The following is a 21,068-nucleotide window of genomic DNA, read 5'->3' as shown; positions in this document are numbered from 1 at the left end:
TTCTACAAATAAAACTTGACAGTACCAGTAGAAATGCTACAAAAATTCTTTGCAAAATACTTATTGTTAATATTTATGCAGAAGAAATTAAGAAATATTTAATTTACAAAATATTTTTATTTATGTTTTAACTTTTTTTTATTTATGTACTCAATATGATAATTATAACATTATTATAGAGTGCTTCTGGGTTCTAATATAAATTTATGTTTCCTTGCTTAGTTGATGGAAATACTGAAGCGTCTTCTGAAAAAGATCTACAAAATGGATCAAAATCACCAAACCTGAGTAACTTACAAAATAAAGTGGAAAGTTTAAGTCAACAATTGTCTTCAGCAGAAGAAGAGAAAGACATTCTCTTGAAAGAACTTGAATTTGTAAGAAAAGAGAAAAATCAAGTAAGAGAAGAATACGAAAGGCTAAAATCTGAATGCAGTAAATTCCAAATATCTATTCCTGAAAAACAAGACGATGTAAAAGTAGAGGAAGTCCCTAGTTTTGTAGAAGAATCGTTGAAGGCTGAAGTGGAACGATTGCAACAAGCACTACTTGGTATGAAAACACTGCAAATTCACCATATGATATGTTGTATTTTAGCATGTGAACAGGGTTTCGTGAAACAAAGATTGGAGATTTATGCACAAATGCTTCTTCATTTCAATTTTGGTACTTTCCTTTCGTGGTTTCCTGTGCCTCTTTCAGCATTAGAAGCTGCTGCTCAAAGAAGAAAGCTGAAAAGTGGTCGATTCATATACAGCTCTTTGATTCCTAGCCCAAGTATTGTATGTGAGGAAAACATTCATACCTAAAGAGATATGATGAAGCCTTTCTAGAAAAACAAGTTTAAGAAAATAAATAAATAAACCCAAACCCATTCACCTATTTGTATTATTGTACTTTATTATATTGAAAAACAGTTCTTTTGGCTGTTTTTCTTCCTAACCCAATTTGTTTCAAAATGATACAAAATATGATAATAAATGGACTTGTATTTAATTGTTGCTTTACTTTTACTCAGTATATTTCAAGATACCATCACTCAACCACCTATCTGGACAATTTTTCGTCTAGTTTCTCACCTTCCCTTTTTTGGGAAAGTGGTAGAAAAGGTGGTCACATTGTAGCTCCAGGATATCCTGGATGAAATGGATTATCTGAACACCTTCCAGTCGGGTTTCAGGCCTGTTTGATTAGTTTGGGACAGAAACAATATTGGTTGCATTCTAGATGATCTCCAGCAAGAGTGGGATGTGGGTAGAACATCCATCCTGGATCTCCTTGACCTTTGGGTGGCTTTCAGTACTATTGACCATAGTATTCTTTTGAATCAGCTGAGGCATTTGAGGGGTGCAGTTTTGTGCTGATTCAGCTCCTTCCTCCAAGGCTGGTCCCAGTCAGTGTTGATAGGGGGTAAGAGGTCTAGCCCATGAATTGTCCTTTGTGGGGTGCTGCAGGATTGGCACTCGCTCTGCTTCTTTTTAGTATCTATATGAAACCACTGGGTGAGAGCACTGGACACCATGGGACGAGGTATCTTAAGTACACTGATGATGCTTAACTATATATCTCCATCATGGGCGACCCCAGTGATGCTGTAGTTGCCCCATGGTGCTGGAATTTGTAGGGATCTGGATGGGGGACAAAGGGCTTCAGCTGAATCCTGGTAAGAGAGAATGGCTGGAGAGGTTCATCTATAGTTCTAGATAAAGTTGCACAACCTGGCGTCCTTCTGGAATTACAACTCTTTTGCTTGCACCCTTTCCTGGATCATAAGAACATGCACTCAGCCATTCATGCCTTATTCATCTGTCTTTTGGACTATTGCAAGACACTCAAATGGGGCCTATCCATGAAGACTGTTTGGAAGATATACGTCATGTAGAATCCTCCAGCCTGGCCATTTTTAGCTGCTCCTAGAGTGGTGCACATAACCTGCACGTTATGAAATATGTCTTTATATTTGAGGTCTGCCTGGGTTGAAGTTTGCTCCCATACTTTTGGCTTTCCAGAAAGGAGATAAAACTTGGCTCTGCTTGGGAGATCTCTCTGGGATCTTAATGGAAGTGCTCCATGTTGGAAGTGGCTAGTGGATTAACTAAGAAGATGCTACTGCCTTATTGGTCTTCCTTTTTTTTTTTTGCTTCTCTTTGTAGTTAATCTTTGTACTATCTGTTATATTTATAATTTTAATTGTAAGCTGCCCAGAGTCACTTTTCAAAGTGAGATGAGCGGCATATAAATTTAATAAATAAAATCTGAAGAAATCTTCTATTAACAACTTGAATTCTCTATGTATCAATGAACTTTCTGCTTACATTTTTACAGATGCAGAAAGTGAAATAACAAAATTGAAAACATTAAATCAGGTAACTATGTAAAAGGTAATATAAAAATATGTCCAACATTAAAGGTCCATTGTTCAAAATTATCCTTCAGTATACAGAATATTCTTCTTCTTTAATTATAATATCTTGTTCCTTCTACTTCTCTCTAGTGTCTAACCTTAAGTCCCTTCCTACCATGTTTTTCCAACAGAAAGGATTCTTATAATTAATTCCAAAAGCTTATTTCAAACTTACCTGTCCCTGAGTCCATCTGCAACTTTCTAAAATTAAAAATGTAATCACCCCTTTGCTGTTTAAACAAAAATTAAGTCTTTAAGCAATTATGTTCAAATTGATTTTATCCTATTAAATTTAAGATCTTTTTTGTGTCTAAATTAAGGGAGAAGTTAACAAAGAAATGGGAAGTTTGCAACCTGTTAGTACTATAAAAGGACAGAACTTGGAAAATCAGCTAGAACACATGCTAAAGAAGCAATATGAATTGAATGAAAGCAGTGCTGAAAAAGAAACTCTAATAGCAGAATTGGAAGAACTGGACAAGCAGAACCAAGAAGCTACCCAGGTGAGAAATATAAGGGAGGGGCAGGAATACTGTATAATTTACAAAATATGTGCTTTTGTGTTTAAATATCCGTGCAACAAAACTATAAAGTTTTTGGTTAACTATTTAAAAAAAATAGTTCAAAAACCCTCTAATTCAGACCTCTTGACTAGTATAAGCTACTTTTCCCCTGGAAACAGGAGAATTAGCATTTTTGAAAAAAAAAAAGGAAAAGGTGAAAAGATACACTGGAAAGAGGAAAAGCAAAAAGATAACTCCATCGATTTTTGACTGTGACTTTGTCCCCACCCCCTATATAACCCCTAACAGATTTCCTTGAACTAATGCTTCCTCCCCTTGCTCTGATTGAATAAGATGGATACCCAGCAAAATGTCAGTATCGTGACTTGGGAATTAATGAAACCCTGAAGGTCAGTCTTCTGCTAGTGAGGAGGCAAGTTTTCCTGGTTAAAAAAGTGGTAAAATGCAGGATTGCTATTGGTACTTTACAGTAACGTAAATACAATGCTTTGAAAACATTGTGAAATAAAGAGTATTTTGACTCAAAGTTTTACTTGTATGTCATAAATAAAAATATTTTTTTTATTTTATTTTAGCATATGATTATGTTAAAGGAACAACTAGTCAAACAAAGTGCAGAAGCTGCTGAAGTTATCAGCCAGCTAAAACTGGATGTAAAATCTGCGGAAAAAACAGTATCTATGTTGGAGGCAGAGAAAATGGAAATGAGCAAAGAGGTGCAAAACCAGAAAGAAGCATTGAATCAATGCTCACTTGCCCTTAATGATTTGCACATGACTAACCAATATCAGGAAAATAAAATAAAAGAGTTAAAAGAACAACTTGAAACATCCCAACATTATAGCTTCAAAAATGAACAGGAAATTATGGAATTAAAGAAAAATCTAACTGAAAGAGAAGAAGAATGTTCTCTTCTCAAAAACGAACTAACCAAGATACATCAGAAGTCTGATAGTTATCAAGATCATTCAGCCACTGAAAGAGAAGAAGAAATATCAGACCTGAAGCAGCAAATTTCTAAAAATAAACTAATAAATAGAGATTTGGAGAAATCCATCATGAATCTTCAAACAGAAAAGGGAAGACTTCATTTAGCATGTGAGGAACTTAAACAGCAGTTGCAAATAGCTAATAGTGAGAAGGGTAAAATTGGTTTTGAAAAAGATACTATGCTGGAAGCTTTGAAACTTGAGAAGGGACAGTTAGAAAGAGAATTAAACCAATCTGAAAAACGATTGTTGGAGCAGGCTCATAAATATGAACAGACCATTGAGGAGTTATCAAATGCACGTAACATGGATACCACTGCATTACAATATGAACATGAACGGTTAGTAAAACTTTCTCAAGACAAAGAGTTTGAGATAGCAGATCTCAAAAGGAACATTGAACAGATGGAAATGGATCATGAAGAAACTAAAGAGATGTTAACCACTAGCTTAGCTGGCCAGAAACAACTGACAGAGCTCATAAAAGAGAAAGAAGTCTTTGTTGAAAAATTTAAAATCAGAGCTTTTGAGTTAGAGCAGCAACATGACGATTATATTGAGAATATGAAAAGAACTGAGGCACTGAAGCAGAATTTAGAGGAAAGGGAGAAAAGTCTTTCAGCTATGAAAGAAGAGACCAGTCATTTGAAAGAAGAGAATGAGCGATTAAAAGAACAACAAAGTAGGTCCCCTCCTTTGGCTGAGCCCAAAACATTGGATATCATCACAGAGCTTGAAGCAGAAATAACACAATTAACTATACTTAAAAATAGTCTGGAAGAAGAGATTAAATTAAACAAAAAGACATTTGAGGATCAGAATTTGAAAATGGCTCAACTACAGCAATCCCTACAAGAATACAAAAAGGAAACCGAAGAATCAAAATTTCAGCATGAACAAATGAACGTAGTACATAGGCAGGTATGCATGGAGAAGGATGAAGAAATCAAAAGCCTACAGAGGACAGTAGAACAAATTAAAACACAACTGAACAACCAAGGAAAGGTAATTCAGCAAGACCCTCCTGATCTTTTTCAGGAATCTAAAGTTCAGACACTCAATGGTGAAAATGGGAATGAGAAGCATGACCTATCTAAGGTTGAAATTGAAAGGCTGATAAAAGGCATTAAGGAGAGAGAAATGGAAATCAAGCTTCTGAATGAAAAGAACGTTTCACTAAGTAGACAGATTGACCAATTATCTAAAGATGAAGTTGGCAAACTTACACAGATCATTCAAGAAAAAAACTTAGAAATACAAGCACTGCATGCAACGGTTTCCTCCCCATCTTACAAGCAAGATGTTATTTTCCTTCAACAGCAATTACAGACCTATGCCATGGAACGAGAACAAGTGCTAGCAGTTCTTAGTGAAAAAACTAGAGAAAACAGTCAGTTAAAAACGGACTATCACAAATTAGTGGATATTGTTGCAGCTAAGGAATCAACCATGAAAAAGTTACAAGAAGAAAACCAAAAGCTATCCAGCGAATTTGAAAGTAGCAGTCATGATATGTCTCGAGAAACTATAAAGAACTTATCCCGTATCATCCGAGAGAAAGATATTGAGATTGATGCTTTAAGTCAGAAATGTCAAACTTTATTAACTGTCCTGCAGTCTTCCAGTATAAACTCAGGCAGTGAGTTACAAGGAATTAATAGTAATCAGTTTGAGGAACTTTTACAGGAACGTGACACACTGAAACAGCAAGTAAAGAAAATGGAAGAATGGAAGAAACAAGTAATGACTACTGTTCAAAATATGCAACATGAGTCTGGTCATCTCCAAGAAGAACTACAAAAACTTCAGATACAAATTTCAGTTGACAGTGAAAACAATTCCCAGCTACAGCTAGAATACAATGGCTTAATACGGGGCTATGAACAAAATGAGGAAAAGTTAAAAACCTTTACTCAAGAATTAGCCCAAGTTCAGCAGAGCATAGGAAACCTTAATAATACCCGGGATGTAATTCTTGGAAAGCTTGATATGGTAACACCACCACTATTAGTAAATTCTTCTGTTGAGGGAAAACCATTAGAAGTTCCCAGTAATACTTCTTCTCAGATGTTTGACAGTGAGTGTAAATCAGTAAATGAGGAACTAGAATTCATGAAGAAAACATTGCAGGAAAAGGATTTGCTTATCCAGACTTTACAAGAAAATAATCAGAGACTGTCTGATTCAATGGCTGCATCGTCAGAGGTCGAAAGAAAGTGTCAACAGGAATTTAGCTTGGAAATAAAGCAGTTAAAGGATAAATCTGACATTTTACAGATGTCTCTCAAAGAAAAAGATCTGCTAATAAAATCAAAAGGTGACCAGTTGCTTTCTCTGAGAGAAAATCTTAGTAATAAAGAGAGTGAAAATGAGCTACTGAAGCAAAGTGTCACTAACCTGAAAGAGAGAACGCTGATCTTAGAAATGGATGTTCGTACATTGAAGGAAGAAAATGACAGAATAGCAGCAAAAAGCCAGGAAAAAGAAACAGAATTCCGAGCACTACAAGAGACGAACATGCAGTTTTCAATAATGTTAAGAGAGAAGGAATTTGAACATAATTCCATGAAGGAGAAAGCACTTACGTTTGAAAAGATGTTGAAAGAAAGAGAACAGGTATGCAATGAGTTTGAATTCTTCTGCATCAAAATCATAGGAGAGGAAATGTGACTGCACTTATGTCATGTTATTTAAACTCTGATGTAGGATTCCTATTTCCTATGCTGAATTTGGAAAGTGAAAGCAGCCCCTCCCCTGAGCATAAGTAAGGAAAATGGGGCCTGGGAATGCCCACCTGACTTGAATTATTTTCTGGTTGGCCATAGAAGAAAGAAAATGGCCAATTTAGATGGGCCTTCATTGGGTGTCAGGTAACATGTAAATTTAATACAGGTAGTCCTCAACTTATGATTATAATTGAGCCCAACATTTATGTTGCTAAGTGAGATTTGTTAAATGAGTTTTGCTCCATTTTACGACCTTTCTTGCCACAGTTTGTTAAGTGAATCACTGCAGTTGTTAAGTTAGTAATGTGGTTGGGGAGTGAATCTGGCTTCCCCATTAAATTTGCTTGTCAGATTGAAAAAGGGGATCCCATGACCTTGGGACACTGCAACCATCATAAATAGAAACCAGCTATCAAGCATCCAAATGTAAATCACATGACCATGAGAATGCTGCAATGGTCATAAGTGTGAAAAATGGTCATAAGTCACTTTTTTCAATGCCATTGTAACTTTGAACAGTCTAAATGAACTCTTTTAAGGACTATATATTATTTATTATCATCACGATGATCAACTCCTCACAGGGCTCTGTTTATATTCTTAAGGTCTTTTAATTAATCAACATATATGGGAAGCTGGCATAATGCAAAACTTCAGCCTCTCAAATCAATTTTACTTAAAAGAATCCACATAAGCTCCACAGGCAACAGCAGCAAATAAAATTGGTGGGTGGCCACATTTTTTGGAACTATATCTTCTATATGTTCAAACAAACAATGTCTGCTTGTCTTGATGTGCTATCCCAGAGCTTTAATCTGCTTGTTATTTTTATTTGTGAAAGGGGAAGACAGGAGAACTAAACCAGCTGCTCAATGAAGCCAAGTCAATGCATGAAAAAGCTGTTGCCTTTCAGCAAGAGCGAGATCAAGTCATGCTGGCCCTCAAACAGAAACAAATGGAGACTAGCGCGCTACAGAATGAGGTAAATAAAGGGTGCAAGAAAATAGTGAGTTGATGCATAGATGGTAGTAACGTAAGGAACTGAAAGAACATTTCTCCAATCATATACAGGTGCAGTATTTACGTGAGAAGGAGCAGCGATTAAATCAAGAGCTAGACAGGTTACGTAATCATCTTTTGGAAAGGGAAGATACCTCCACACGCGAAGCTTTAGCCGCTGAGGATCGGGAATCCAAGCTAAAAAAGAAAGTCCGCGATTTGGAGGAAAAGCTTCAGTCTTCATCAACTGTAGTGGAAAATGTCAGGTAATAGTTTGGTCTCCTCAGTAATTGCTGTGTGCATGGATATGTATTTAAAAAATGGATACAAGAAACATTACTTGGCCCAGTCATAATGGACTCTTGGCAGAGTATAATAAAGGCCCATCCCCAAAAGCTTTAACAATGCACATGTGGAATAAAAGATAACAGAAATCGGAAATAAAATTTAGTATTTCTAAATATTTATGTTTTATTTGAAGCCATCAGGCAAACATGCAGGTGGAATCTCTGCAAGAACAATTGAACCTTGTTACGGCACAAAGAGATGAGACTATGCTTCAACTAACACTTTCACAAGACCAAGTTAAACAGTATGCCATATCCCTGACAAACCTGCAGATGGTGCTAGAGCAATTTCAACGGGGTAAGTTGAATGTGTACATTGCCATGATTGTCTTTCCTTGTAATCTAAAAATGTAATACTCTTTTATTACTATTTTGTTCTGAAGTGGGGCATTTTAAAATGGAAGACTCCCTTCCATTCACTCTGGGGGCAGGATGAGAAAAACTTCCTTCCTATAGGAGGAGATGCCTTTCTCCTCTAGTTCCAATCCTTCCTTTTTGGGGGACATTACACACATTGTGAACTCTGTGAAACCTCCACCTGGACAGTTCATGTTTCTTACAGATTGTGCTTGTTTTGTTTGTTTGTTTTCTTCCATTTCCTTTATTCTGGGCTTCCTTTAAGGTAGCTTCAGGTCAATGACTAACAAAGTAAAGACAAAAATACACTGTCCAGGAATTCCTTAAAGTTTTGCAGCGTCATTTCCTCTTATCTCCCTCTTTTGATTCCTTCAGAACAAGGCAATCAAACTAAAACTCCCAAGTCAAACGTTACAGATTACTTTGACTCTTTCTGATTTGGCAACCATATAAGTCAAATAAATAAAAAAACCATGTACTTCTTATTAGTACTGAAATGTTTCATGGCTTGGGCACCAGAAGAAATGTAAATCAAAGGCACCCATTTTTCACCACCACCTCCTGGCTCTTTGCCATCAAACTGGCAGTACAATTAATCTTCAACTTATTAAAATATTTGAGTTCAGAATTATGGACTTAAATCATGCCAGTTGTCAAGCAAGGCATCAGGTGAACATGACCAATTTTGCTATCTTCTTTGCAGCAGGCATTAAATGAACCACTGTGGTTAAGTTATTAAGAGGTGGTTAAATGAATCCATTATCTGTCATGGACTTTTTTATTGCCAGAAAAAGGAAGTAAATGATGGCAAAAATGTGGTCAAATTTTCCTGTAAATGACGTCTAGTTGCCCAAAATGCAATCATATGACCTCCAGGGGAGTGGTAGCTATAGGGACTTTGAATCTGGATTGTAAGTAACCCTGGGAATGTCCATCATAACTTTGAACGGTTACAAAGCAATCGGTTGTAAGTCAAGGACTACCTGTAGTCCCTTCTGAAGCATCAATGACTTTCTCTTCTCCAAAGAAGAGAAAACAAAGAAGTGAAGACAATAGGGTGGTAATATCAGAGTAGGTCCGCCCCTGTATCCACACACTCTTGACAGAAACTAGAAAAGCAGGATGTCCTGTCTTGGGACCTGTAGACAGAGGGAGCAAGCAAAGAGGAAGTAAGGAAAAAAATCACACCAATCCTTCCTGTGTGTCTTTTACCTTTTAGAAGTTTTCTCATGACTCCTGCTGTAGAAGTGAAGATTGTAGGAAAGGAAAAAAGTCACTTAGTAGAGGAAAGGACACCTACCCTCCCCCAATACACACACACACACACACACACACACACACACCTCATTCCACTCAGAGAAGTCTGAGAACTTAGGCCTGAAACCAACCTTATTTTCCCACAGGACCCCACTTGGACATGCTGGATGCAAAGTTCTTCCTTGGTTTAGGAAGGCTAAAATGAGTTCACACATGCTGATGATGAAAAGTTTTAAGGATGTTAGGATTATCTGTTTGATTTAATCATATCCCTGACTGGCAAGATGGTTGCACTGCTGACAAAATGGCCCAACCAGCTTGGCTCCCCTTGGCATTATTGACTCTCCCGGGAAACATTTGTAGGATTGCCATCTGGTATTTGTGCCATTCCTTATATAGCTCTATAAGATTAACTCTTGGCCAAAATATCTTTTGCTAGGAATGTACTTCAGAAAATACTCCAGCAGAAAACCAGCCTCCTCCTCCTCCTCAGAGTCTGATATCACACACACACACACACACACACAAAACGGGACAGCTATGGTATGTTCCATTTCAGAATTCCCTGGCTTCATTCTGGAAAAAGGACTTCCATGGTTAACCCTGTATACTGTTTTGGTGACACTAAAGCTATTGAACAAGCTGTTCTCTCAATATCTGATTTTAATGATGAATGTGTGTTAAAGAGCTAAATAAGCATATTTTAACTTTAGAAGAGAAAGCCATGTATTCAGCTGAGTTACAAAAAGCCCAAAAGCAGACTGCAGATTGGAAGAAGAAAGCAGAGCAGCTAGAAGACCAAGTGGTTTTGTTGCAAGTAAGTTGAATGATTCTCTAGCTCAGCTTATTTATTCAAACTGACTCAGTAAAGAAAAAGAATCAGAAAATCTGAAGGAGCAGTAACAGTTGTTGTACAGTGGTACTTAAAATGGGCAAACCTTTTTTAATTTTTAATATTTCTGCACAAATACAACCTAAAATATGATCCGTTCTCTACACAAGTCTACAAGTCTCTACACTATATAAAGACAACCCAGTTAAACAAATATACCAAAAGCACTATACTTGTTCATTTATTTATGGAGGAAACTGATCTAAATGTACATATTTGTGTGTGGCTAAAGTATGATTTTGCTTTCAGTAACTGGTATGGCCCCCTTGGGCAGCAATAACTGACTATATGTTTCCAATAGCTGTTGATCAGTTCAGCACATCAGTTTGAAGGAATTTCAGCCCATTTCTCCTTACAGAGCAGTTTAACTCAGATATGTTGATGGGCTTTTTTGCATGAACTGCCTGCTTTGAGTCCTTCGCTAACATTTCTATAGGATTAAGGTTAGGGCTTTGACTTGGCCATTCCAAAATATTAACTTTTTTTCTGCTTTAGCCATTCTTGAATCATACAGCTTGCATGTTTGAGTTGTTGCCTTGCTGCATGACCCACTTTCACAGACAGGTATACTCTGACATTTTCCTATAGAATTTGTTGGTACAATTCAGAATTCCATTAATAGTGGCAAGTTGTCCTGATCCAGAGGCAGCAAATTAGGCCCAAAATATAATACGCTGACTACCAGGCTTCACAGATGAGCATAATAACTTTATTACGCTGGAAAGTGGTGTTTCCTTTTGTTAACATCATTCCAGCCCAAAAATTCTATTTTAATCTACATATTTATAGAGAAAAATTGAAAATTCAAAGGGGCTCATAAACATTTAAGCACCCCTTTAGGAAGCAAGATGCTAGAGGACAGATTTAAATAGATAAGAGTAAAAAGTATCTGAAAGAATTTGTGAGAAGAATATAAATGTCTCACTGCTCTCTTGCATTTATTGTCTATAAAAAGTTTGACTTTAATAAAATTAATATATGTGTTTATGTGTGATCCATACAAATGAAATATAAGATATTTTTGTTAGCTCTGATAACCATGGTAAACTTACTTTAACAAGCCACCTCATCATACAGGAAAGGTTGGATGAAGCAAACGAAGCTCTAGGTTCTGCATCAAGATTAACAGAGCAACTAGATCTGAAAGAAGAACAAATTGAAGAACTTAAAAGACAAGGTAACAAGATTATTTTTAAAAATTTGCAAGCAAAGCACTAGTATGTAAATTATCTTCTATTTTACTAAGATTAAAAGTTAGCGTATAGTTGTGACTGAATCTTCCTCTTTAAAAGTCATTTTACTTTCTATAATTAATGTAAAAAAAGAAAAAGGAAGTAGCTCCTTTGTGTTTGTACAATTATTTCTTCCTTCATTAGTAGTGGATTCGCTGATCATGACCACAGTATGCTGCAGGTTGTTCTTACTCCAGGTAATTCTAGAATCAGAATAAGACACATTTTGACAGTTTAATTTAACGTTCCAACAGAGTGGAGGTCTTCTAATAGAAACCCCTGCTCAATCAGGAAATCCTATAACATTTCAGACAAATGGTTGTCCAACCTCCAATATTGGAGAATCCACAACTTCTAAAGACAAGCTATTCAACTGTTTAATTGTTTTCACTGTTAGTAAAATTGTTCTCAGTTCTCTTCTTGATTAGTTTCCTTCCATTGCTTCTTGTTCTGCCTTCAAGTACTGTGGAGAATAGGTTGACCCCCTCTTCTCTGTGGCAGCCCTTTAGATATTGGAAGACTGCTATAATGTCACCCAGTCCTTCTTTTAATTAAACTAGAGATACCTAATTCCTGGAACCATTCTTCACATGTTTTAGCCTCTATTCCCAAAATCATCTTTGTTGCTTTTTTCTGCACTCTTTCTAGAGTCTCAACCTCTTTTTATGTCATGGCAATTAAAACTGGATGCAATATTCCAAATATAGTCTTACCAGGGCATTATAAAGTGATATTACACTTCTCGTGATCTTGGTTCTATCCCTCTGTTAATGTAGCCTAAGGCTGTGTTGGCCTCTTTGACAGCTGCAGCACACTGCTAGCTCATATTTAAGTGATTGTCCACTGAGACTCCAAGGTCTCTCCTGCAGTTACTATTATTGAGCCAAGTACCACCTATTCTATGTATTTGGTTTTTCTTGTCTAAATGTAGAAGCTTACTATTTCATCACTGAATTTCATTTTGTTAGCTAGGGTCCAGTGTTCAAGTCTGTCAAGATCTTCCTGTATCTTGAGGACGTACAATTGAATTATTTCCATATACTTTGATGAATACATTAACAGAAAATAAAAATACTCTTTTTGATTGCTAACTTTTCTCTGAACACCATTAGAAAATTACATGTATTTTGTGGACGCTGTTTATTTTTATTAGAAAACTTCCAAAACAACAAGTAAGATAAAATAATTTCCTTAATTCTATACTGCATAGAAATTCTATTGATCATTAAAATTAAGACATTTTGTCCTTGTAAGAAAATTGGATTGGGAAAGTTCCTTTGTGAGGAATATAATAATGGGTGGGCTGCTACTGGTTCTCTCCAGTTTGGGCGAACCGGTTGTTAATTTTATGGCTGGTTCGGCAAACTGACAAATCCCACTCCTGGATGGCCTCACTCACCCCATCCTGCCCTCTCAGGAGTCCCCACGTGGCCTGTTTTGGATCCCACATAAGTTCAGGACGCACGTGGAGACTCAGGGGGGCTCAGGGAGGGCAAAAAACAGGCCTCCCGGAGACTCCAGAGAGCCTCTGGAGCCCGGGGAGCCATTATTGCCCTCCCAGAGGCTCAAGGAAAGCCTCTGGAGCCTGGGGAGGGCGAAAAACATACCTCCCAGAAGTTCTGGAAGGCTGGAAACAGGCCCATTTCCGGCCTCCAGAGAGCCTCCAGAGCCCAGGGAGGTGGTTTTTGCCCTCCTGGAGGCTCAAGGAAAGCTTCCAGAGCCCGAGGAGGGCAAAAACGCCCCCCAACAGCACCATGGTACAGCAGGCCAACTAGACCATGCCCACCATAGCCACGTCCACCCAGCAACCGGGCAGAGAACCAGTTACTAAATTTTTTGAAGCCCATTCCTGAATATAATCTGATCAAACGCCAACAATTTCTCAGCAATAATATTTCATCAAATAGTAAATCTCTGTTTCCCCCTTTTTTTATCTATTCCAAATACAAATATTTAATTTCTTCATTGGGCAGATAAGAACCAAGAATATTGCTACAGGTAGGTGTTTGCTTGGTTTATTGTGATTCATTCAGCTTGTGCCACGGTGCTGTTTAATCTATGTTCCCGTTACATCCTCTGTCAGGAGATATATTCTACCTCCATGAAAGCTCTACATACTTCTTTCAGAAATTGAAAAGACCCTATTAATATTGATTCCTGCTACATGAAGTGCTATCATTAATTTAAAGTTGGGTAGGCAGCCTGTTGCCTTCCATATGTTTCTGAATTTATTTTCCAGCATCTGTCATTATTGGCCATCCTGGTTAAACAACTGGATTTGAAGTTGAGAGAGATGTGGTAGGGCCAAATGGGGTCCACAACTGCTAAAATGTTACAAGTGTTATATTGATACAATGAAATATGTATCAATATCTCCTTTCCTTGAGAAGAAACTGTACTGGGTAGCTTTTCTATTCAGAAAATATGAACTTCTGGACTAAAAAACAACCATTTCAAACAGACCCTCGACTATACTAATATAGTGAATCCACTTGAACATTTGCTTTCAACTTTGCCTCCTTATTTTTGGACTAAATATACTGATGTGTTGATAAATGTTGTCATAATATATTTTATTTACATCTTGGCCAGACGGTAGAAAGATTTGCCAAGAGAAACATTTTTTTTCAAAAATGAAGCCAATTCTGTTTATCTTAGTATTGCAAATATATATGTAAGAATAGCTGTGCAGACTAACTTATTTTGCATGAGTCAAATGGAGATTGTTTGTTAATAGTACAATTTCAATATACTCATGTGGACTTCTATTTTAATAAAGTGTAACCGAAATTCTCTTTATGGGAATATTTTTTATAAAATAAATATGTCTTAAAGCTCTTCTCTCATGGCAATCATTCATTATTATGCTAATTTTCTGAATGCCAATTCTGTCAATCCAAAAGGAGAGTATTTTCAGGAGAAAGAACAGCACTCAAAAAGCCAGATTGCATTTTCATCATTACTTGCTCTCAAAAGCATTAACTGTTTTGTTTGTTTACTGTCCTTTAAAGAAAACAGTTACTTCTAGTTAGAAAAGTAAATAAAATCGAAGTACTTTATCAGAATCAGTTCAAAGCCGGTAAAAACTGTTTCTGGGTTATACTGAGAAAGATACTATTTCACCTTATGCACAGCTGCTTTGATCATTAGATGTGAGAATAGTGTTTGTGGTCTGTAGTTGAGGATGTGGAACAATTTGGGATTTGGCCACATGAGATCAGCAACCACTGCACGAGAAACTGTGATGTTTATTGCTTAATTGCATAAACATTGCCCTAAATTCCAGCTGTGTGTTTTCAGTTTGTACTTTAATAGGATATTAGCACGTAAAGCACATAGTATATCCTGCAGCCAAGTTTCACTGTGCTTCATGCCCATTGTTTTACCTTTGAATTGCCCTCTTGTAATTGACACGCACAACGTATTTTAAGTTATGGGATATTCTTTGCTGTATCAAATCTTACTCTGAGATTTGTAGATCAGTATGTCAATATTTTCAGCAAATAAAGTGGCTGGGATTTCCTTCTCAAAGCGATACCACAGAACAGATGTCTGGCCCAGCAGTTGGGCAGGAGGGAGTGTTCTGTAGCAGACTACCAAGCCAGTTCGAGATGATCAGATCACTGACATGGATGTAACGAGGCTCCCCTTTTATACACCTTATATTGCCTTGTGTTGGAATAAGAAGGAACATTTAAAGCACATTCAGCCTGTCTCAACAATAGTGTTACAATGAAATGGAGGTAACATTATGATGTTATGTCTTCTGCAAATGAAGCAGTGAAGCAACTTTGTGCTGCAGCAAGCAGAACGTGTGCCTGAACTCAGAGGCTGGCCATTCTCAACGCAGTTGAGCTATTCTATTCTGTAAGGAAGTCATTGGCCCTAAGGAAAAAGGCAAGTGCTGCTTTTGAATACCCAGATATTCAGGGCACAGGACAAGCTTATCCCACAGAGATGTGCCATAACTTTGCATTGTATAGGAGAAGGAAATTTGCAAAAATATTTCAGTAAATTACTGTGTAATAGACAAAGGAAGAATAATACTCCATCTAGCTTGTTCGTTGATAGCTTCAAAGCTATTAAAATATACTAGAGAAACAGTGCCCTAATGGGGATTGTTTCAGAGATATGACCTTACCTAAACAGAGAAACAATCAGCAAGGACAGGCAAAAAAACAACAACAGTGGGAGCAGAAGATGGTAGTTCCTGCCAACTTCTCCATTGAGTTTCCTAGTGGGAATCAGTTGCCAGCAGGCAGGTAAGTGGCTGATCCTGGATAGGTTGAGGGAGCAAGGAATTGTGAGGCTGGGAAACTATCAAGGAACATTGAAATGAAGGACCCAATCTCAGATGGTCACCAGGACCAAACATTTATTCTTCCAAGCTTTCGGGCTCATGCTGGAGCCCATCATCAGGGAACTTCTGTCTCTCCAGAACATGTGTACTGGGCAGCTCTATTTGCACATATTCTGGAGAGACTATTTCCCTGATGGTCAGCTCAAGCATGAGTCCAGAGCTTAGAAGAATAAATATTTGGTTCTGCTGACCAATTCATATTGGATCCTGCAACATTATCCTGGGACACGTATATGTAGCTTCATTCATTGAAAATAAAGATCAAATGACCACAGCAACAGCCAATAGCACTGAAGCAGCCACAACTTTCCCAAATTTCATTCCTTTGGGAATTGTGGTTCCCGTATTTTGGACATATTCTCTAATCCATTTATGGTATTTTGGTTCAGAAATTGTTACTCTATGATGCACCGTTTTGCCCAGTTAAAGGTCATGACAATGATTGGAGGTTAATATCTATCAAATCTTACCTTTAATTAGTCTACTTTTTCCTTTTCTCAAGTAATGAAGACTTTATTCAAAGGCTATTATTTGCACAAGAAAACATAATGTCGTGTTGAATAGTGGCCAGATACATTCCTAGACAAGGTTTTCTTGGCCTAAGCTGCTGAAGGATTTTTAAATTGATTATTTTGGCACCAGATATTACAATTGTGGAAAAACAAAAGACATACTAGATTTAGGTTTTTGAATTTCCATAAATGGTTAACAAATTGAAAGACAATATTTTAAGTGTCTGGGTCAACAGAAGTTTTGAAATTTAGTCCTGTCTAACTTATCCCCATTAATAAAGTATTATATCAATTTCTGAATTTCATCATGTGCAATTGAGGGAAACAGATACCTATTGATCTGATTAATTTACCTGATAAGCATAGAGTGTGTATAGAATTGTATTATCCAAAATTTACAGGAGTCAACTACAAGTCTAAGTCTTTTACTATTCTAGAGATGCATTATTTATACTGCTGCACTGGAGGTATTGTCAACTAGACTTGTTTGGAGCTCAGTTGGGACTCTACAGCTCTTTCATCTCTTTGATAATGTGTCATTTGACTTTTAGCGATGGCATTTTCCCCATGACAGCCTGTCCTTAACCTGGTATTCCAATGATGCACTCTTGCCACTATTTTAATATACTGTTTGTGAAATAAGTATGTTACCCCTTGACCACATCAGCTTTATAGTTATGGGGTTTACAATAGTTTTCTTTTTTAACGACTTTATTAGATCTGCAAACTTTTTATTCTACAATTTATGAGATTGTTAATAAGCCTCGCTTGCTTCATGCAGTTTTATTTAATGCTGCCAACATTTGCCAGTGTTTTTAATCTATCTTCTCAAGGACAATTCTCCAGGGAAGAATTGATAGGGAATGGGTTATATCTACTTGTGACATTGGGTACCATCTGGAAGAAATTGGAGGTGCACATGGAAAGGGGAAAGAAGACAATTTCAACATCACTGATGTATTTAATCAGAATCACATTTTTTATGGAGGGAAATTAATTTTCTCAATTTTAGTTAATTTAACCAAAGCTGAACTGTTTCATCATCTCGAATTTTGAATGTGTACCCTGCTGTTTAACAGAATCTGACAGATTCTAGACAGTGAAAAACATAGCACAAAAACAAATCTAAGATAATAAAAACAATTACTGTAATAGAAATTGTAAAATATGCTTGTATATGATAGCTTTTACTTTTTTCGCATATCTCATTTCTTTTAAAGAAATCCTGCTGGAGACTCAATTAATGCATCTCTTTTTCTGTATGTCTTACTTAATACAGTAAATGTAACTTATTTCTCTAGGTGCAATCAAACAAGAAATGTTGGAGGATGTGCAAAATAAATTAATGAACCTCATAAATAGTACTGAAGGAAAAGTAGATAAGTGAGTATTTGTTTTTCCACATTGTATTTTACTTGTAAATTTAAATTCTTTACTTTGAGAGCCAGCACAAGTTTGTAAAAATAAAACAGAACTAATTTTTAAATGGTCTTTAAATATTATACATTATTAAATACATTATTCAATATGTCCAATTAATTAAAGTGCTCTTAATGGGAGGGGTGACAATAATTTAAACAGAAAAACAGAGGACATTTTCCTTCAATGTAATGTTTTACTAATAGGAAAAATTTAAGAAAGTTAACTATAAATAGTTTGATTAGTTGAAGAAATAAAACACTGCAGCTTTAATTAATACAGAGGATTTAAAAATTAGCTGTATTTTATTTCTGCGGTCTTGTGCTGGTTCTCAGAATAGAACTTTTGTGATTTCTGGCTTATTAGTGGCATATGCTAATCCTGTCATGATCTTTTAAGGATCATTCTCTCAGAAAGTTATTTAGCATTAAATATATTAGTTTAACTTTTTGTTATCTGGATCAGATTATTTGGACATATGTTATTTTCTTCCATAATGACTACTTTTACATAAACTTGATTAACTGACAAAAATCAATCAGCAAAATAATTGGGTGTCATTACTCATGATTACATGTTACTCTGTAATACCACAGTGATGATGTCTGTATTAAGATGGTTGAGAAAGCACAGGGCACACATCATCAATTCTAGGCTGTTGGGTTCCTACATAATTTTCATATCAAATGTGATGTTTGTTACTAGTAAATATATGAAAAGCTCTGCATGGAAGTCCATGAAAGCTGTTAATTTTAGTGGAAGTGGGATAAACTTGCTTTTTCTTCACATATTTTCCCCCAGGCTAATACATTATCACTGGCACAGAAAAGATGAGTTAAGCTTAGAGTATAATCTTATGACACAAAGCAGGCTCTTCTATCACAAAGTCAATTGCATATGAATAATTTCCTCTTGAAATAATGTGCATCATATAGGCTACAGTATACAAGAAGGAAAGAATAGCATATGCACTGCTTCAGTTCTGTGCTTGACACAGAATAGGAGAATACATAATCTTCATCCTTCATTCCCAATCAGGGTCAAAATTGCTTTCAAATAAATCCACGTTCAAATCTCTTATTTAGAAATCCTTTCTATTCCCTTTCTCTCCTCTCCTCTTAAACTGCCTCCACATTATAACATGTATTCCTTGTTATTTAAAAATAGCATTAGGAGAGAGATACACAATCATGGCAAAATACATATTGTATACGCCCCCCACTTCTTTTCTCAGAATTAAGCCATTTTTAGTTATATTTGTTTTATCTTCATTTTAATAGAGTCTTGATGCGAAATCTTTTCATTGGGCATTTTCATACTCCAAAGAATAAGCGTCATGAGGTACTAAAGCTAATGGGAAGTATCCTTGGAATAAAAAAGGATGAACTGGAGCAGGTAATTTTTCTCTTTTTTGTTTTTTGTATTTAAATATCAATAATCTATTATTCTTATTTAAATGCTGGGCTAAACCTAATGAATCCATTGCCACACATTTTCAATTTAATCATTAGTGAGAAGAAGAAAAAAGTAGTTTGAGACAAAAGATCTTCCACTTTCTAGCTGTAGATCCTGATAAGAATGGGAGAACAACAGCTAAGTATTCTATGTGGGAGAGTAGATTTTGCAATCTTAAAGCAATGTAGTATTTAAGCATGAATTGTTTTTTTCTAGTAAATAATGAAGAAGAAAAGTCTGATACTCTACTTGAAAAATAGCCAGTTTGAACTTTTCCTTTTGATTTAAATTGCTGTTTAGTTGCTGACTGAAGATCACAAAGGTGTTACAAAATGGGTGACAGGTTGGTTTGGTGGAAGAGCTGCTGAATCCAAAAGTGTCCCCAATACACCTCTCAGACCAAGCCAACAATCAATTTTCAACAGTGTAAGTGTGTTAAGTGATTCCTCTATAGAAAATGTAGAACATTTTAATGTTGTAAAAGCTGGTGTTTGAGCCATTACGCTTAGATTTTTAAGGGTTGAAGGTCTACGTTGATATTTTTATTTTTCTATTTCAAATCAACTTATTTTCAACTTATTCACTTTTTGCAGTCTTTCTCCTGTTTAGTTGTTTTTTCTTTGGGGAAAAATACATTGCTGATATTTTTTTGTTATATACAATTCATTCAGGATTTTGCTCAAGAACTTCCTTCTTAATGTCTGTTGGTTTTTATTTTTATTTTTTTTTAAATGAGAATCTCAACTGGTTTTGATTTTCTGTTCATAGGCTCTGGAATCATGCTGAATTAAATTGAAATATTATTCCCAAAATAATATACTTTTAGAATTGGTGATATTTGTAGGTTAACTGAAAATCTGGAAAGAGACTCAAGTATTGAATAGAGGGGGAATATCATAAACTCAGGTTATCTTCCTTTCAAATGAATATACTGATAGACAACTTGATAAATTAAGGATATTTTGGGGGCATTGGCCTTCAGATGATCCAAGAACTTGATTGATACCTAGGAATCAGCTACCAAGTTGTGAAAATTTTAGTGAAGGTGTCAAATTCTTAATCAACACATCTTGAATTGATAAGTGAAACATATCATGTCTTTCCTAAACTGTTTGCAGTACTTTAATTGCAATCATCTTTTCAGTCTTTCTCAGAACTGTTTGTGAAGTTCCTTGAAACAGAATCACGCCCAACTCTCCCCCCACCAAAACTTTCTCTTGATAACATGAAGCCTTTAGGAATGGCTAATCCTTCCAGCAACGTGGCAGGTAATGTCTCCCATTTTCATAAATGTTATATTATATTGAATTTTATAATGTTTATTGGATTTTCAAGACTGTATTTATATAAATGGTTGCAGAGCATAAGGGGAAATGTGGGTAGATTTAGACATGCTAATATGGCAATTTTTTATACCTGTACTTAGTGTGTTACCAGCTTACAGAATCATCTCATAATAACAAATCAATGATTATAAATGGATTTTCTGATTCTTTAATATTTTTATTACAGTATCGTGAATTACGATCAGCATTTCAAAGGCAGCAAAATAATACATGGGGTATTGAATATGGTTTTTGAAGTGACATTAAAAG

The 21,068-nt window shown here is 36.1% G+C and overlaps 1 protein-coding gene across 1 annotated transcript in view; it reads left to right on the top strand.

Annotated features, from left to right (window-relative positions):
* The window catches only part of TRIP11 (thyroid hormone receptor interactor 11), a 36,714-nt gene that overhangs the window by 12,619 nt on the left and 3,027 nt on the right, over positions 1-21,068 (top strand). Inside the window, exons 7-19 of the mRNA XM_026713177.2 lie at positions 223-552; positions 2,326-2,366; positions 2,725-2,907; positions 3,504-6,533; positions 7,485-7,625; positions 7,715-7,908; positions 8,124-8,287; positions 10,317-10,420; positions 11,573-11,672; positions 17,901-17,982; positions 19,299-19,413; positions 19,774-19,899; positions 20,618-20,741. Of these exons, the coding sequence (XP_026568962.1) occupies positions 223-552; positions 2,326-2,366; positions 2,725-2,907; positions 3,504-6,533; positions 7,485-7,625; positions 7,715-7,908; positions 8,124-8,287; positions 10,317-10,420; positions 11,573-11,672; positions 17,901-17,982; positions 19,299-19,413; positions 19,774-19,899; positions 20,618-20,741 (4,734 nt within the window). The remainder of the gene's footprint in view (positions 1-222; positions 553-2,325; positions 2,367-2,724; positions 2,908-3,503; positions 6,534-7,484; positions 7,626-7,714; positions 7,909-8,123; positions 8,288-10,316; positions 10,421-11,572; positions 11,673-17,900; positions 17,983-19,298; positions 19,414-19,773; positions 19,900-20,617; positions 20,742-21,068) is intronic.

The sequence above is a fragment of the Pseudonaja textilis genome, chromosome 1 (genome assembly GCF_049901715.1).
Source record: "Pseudonaja textilis isolate UNSWEBS1 chromosome 1, rPseTex1.2, whole genome shotgun sequence".
Classification (NCBI taxonomy): Eukaryota; Metazoa; Chordata; class Lepidosauria; order Squamata; family Elapidae; genus Pseudonaja; species Pseudonaja textilis.
This window is presented reverse-complemented; position numbering and strand designations above follow the sequence as displayed.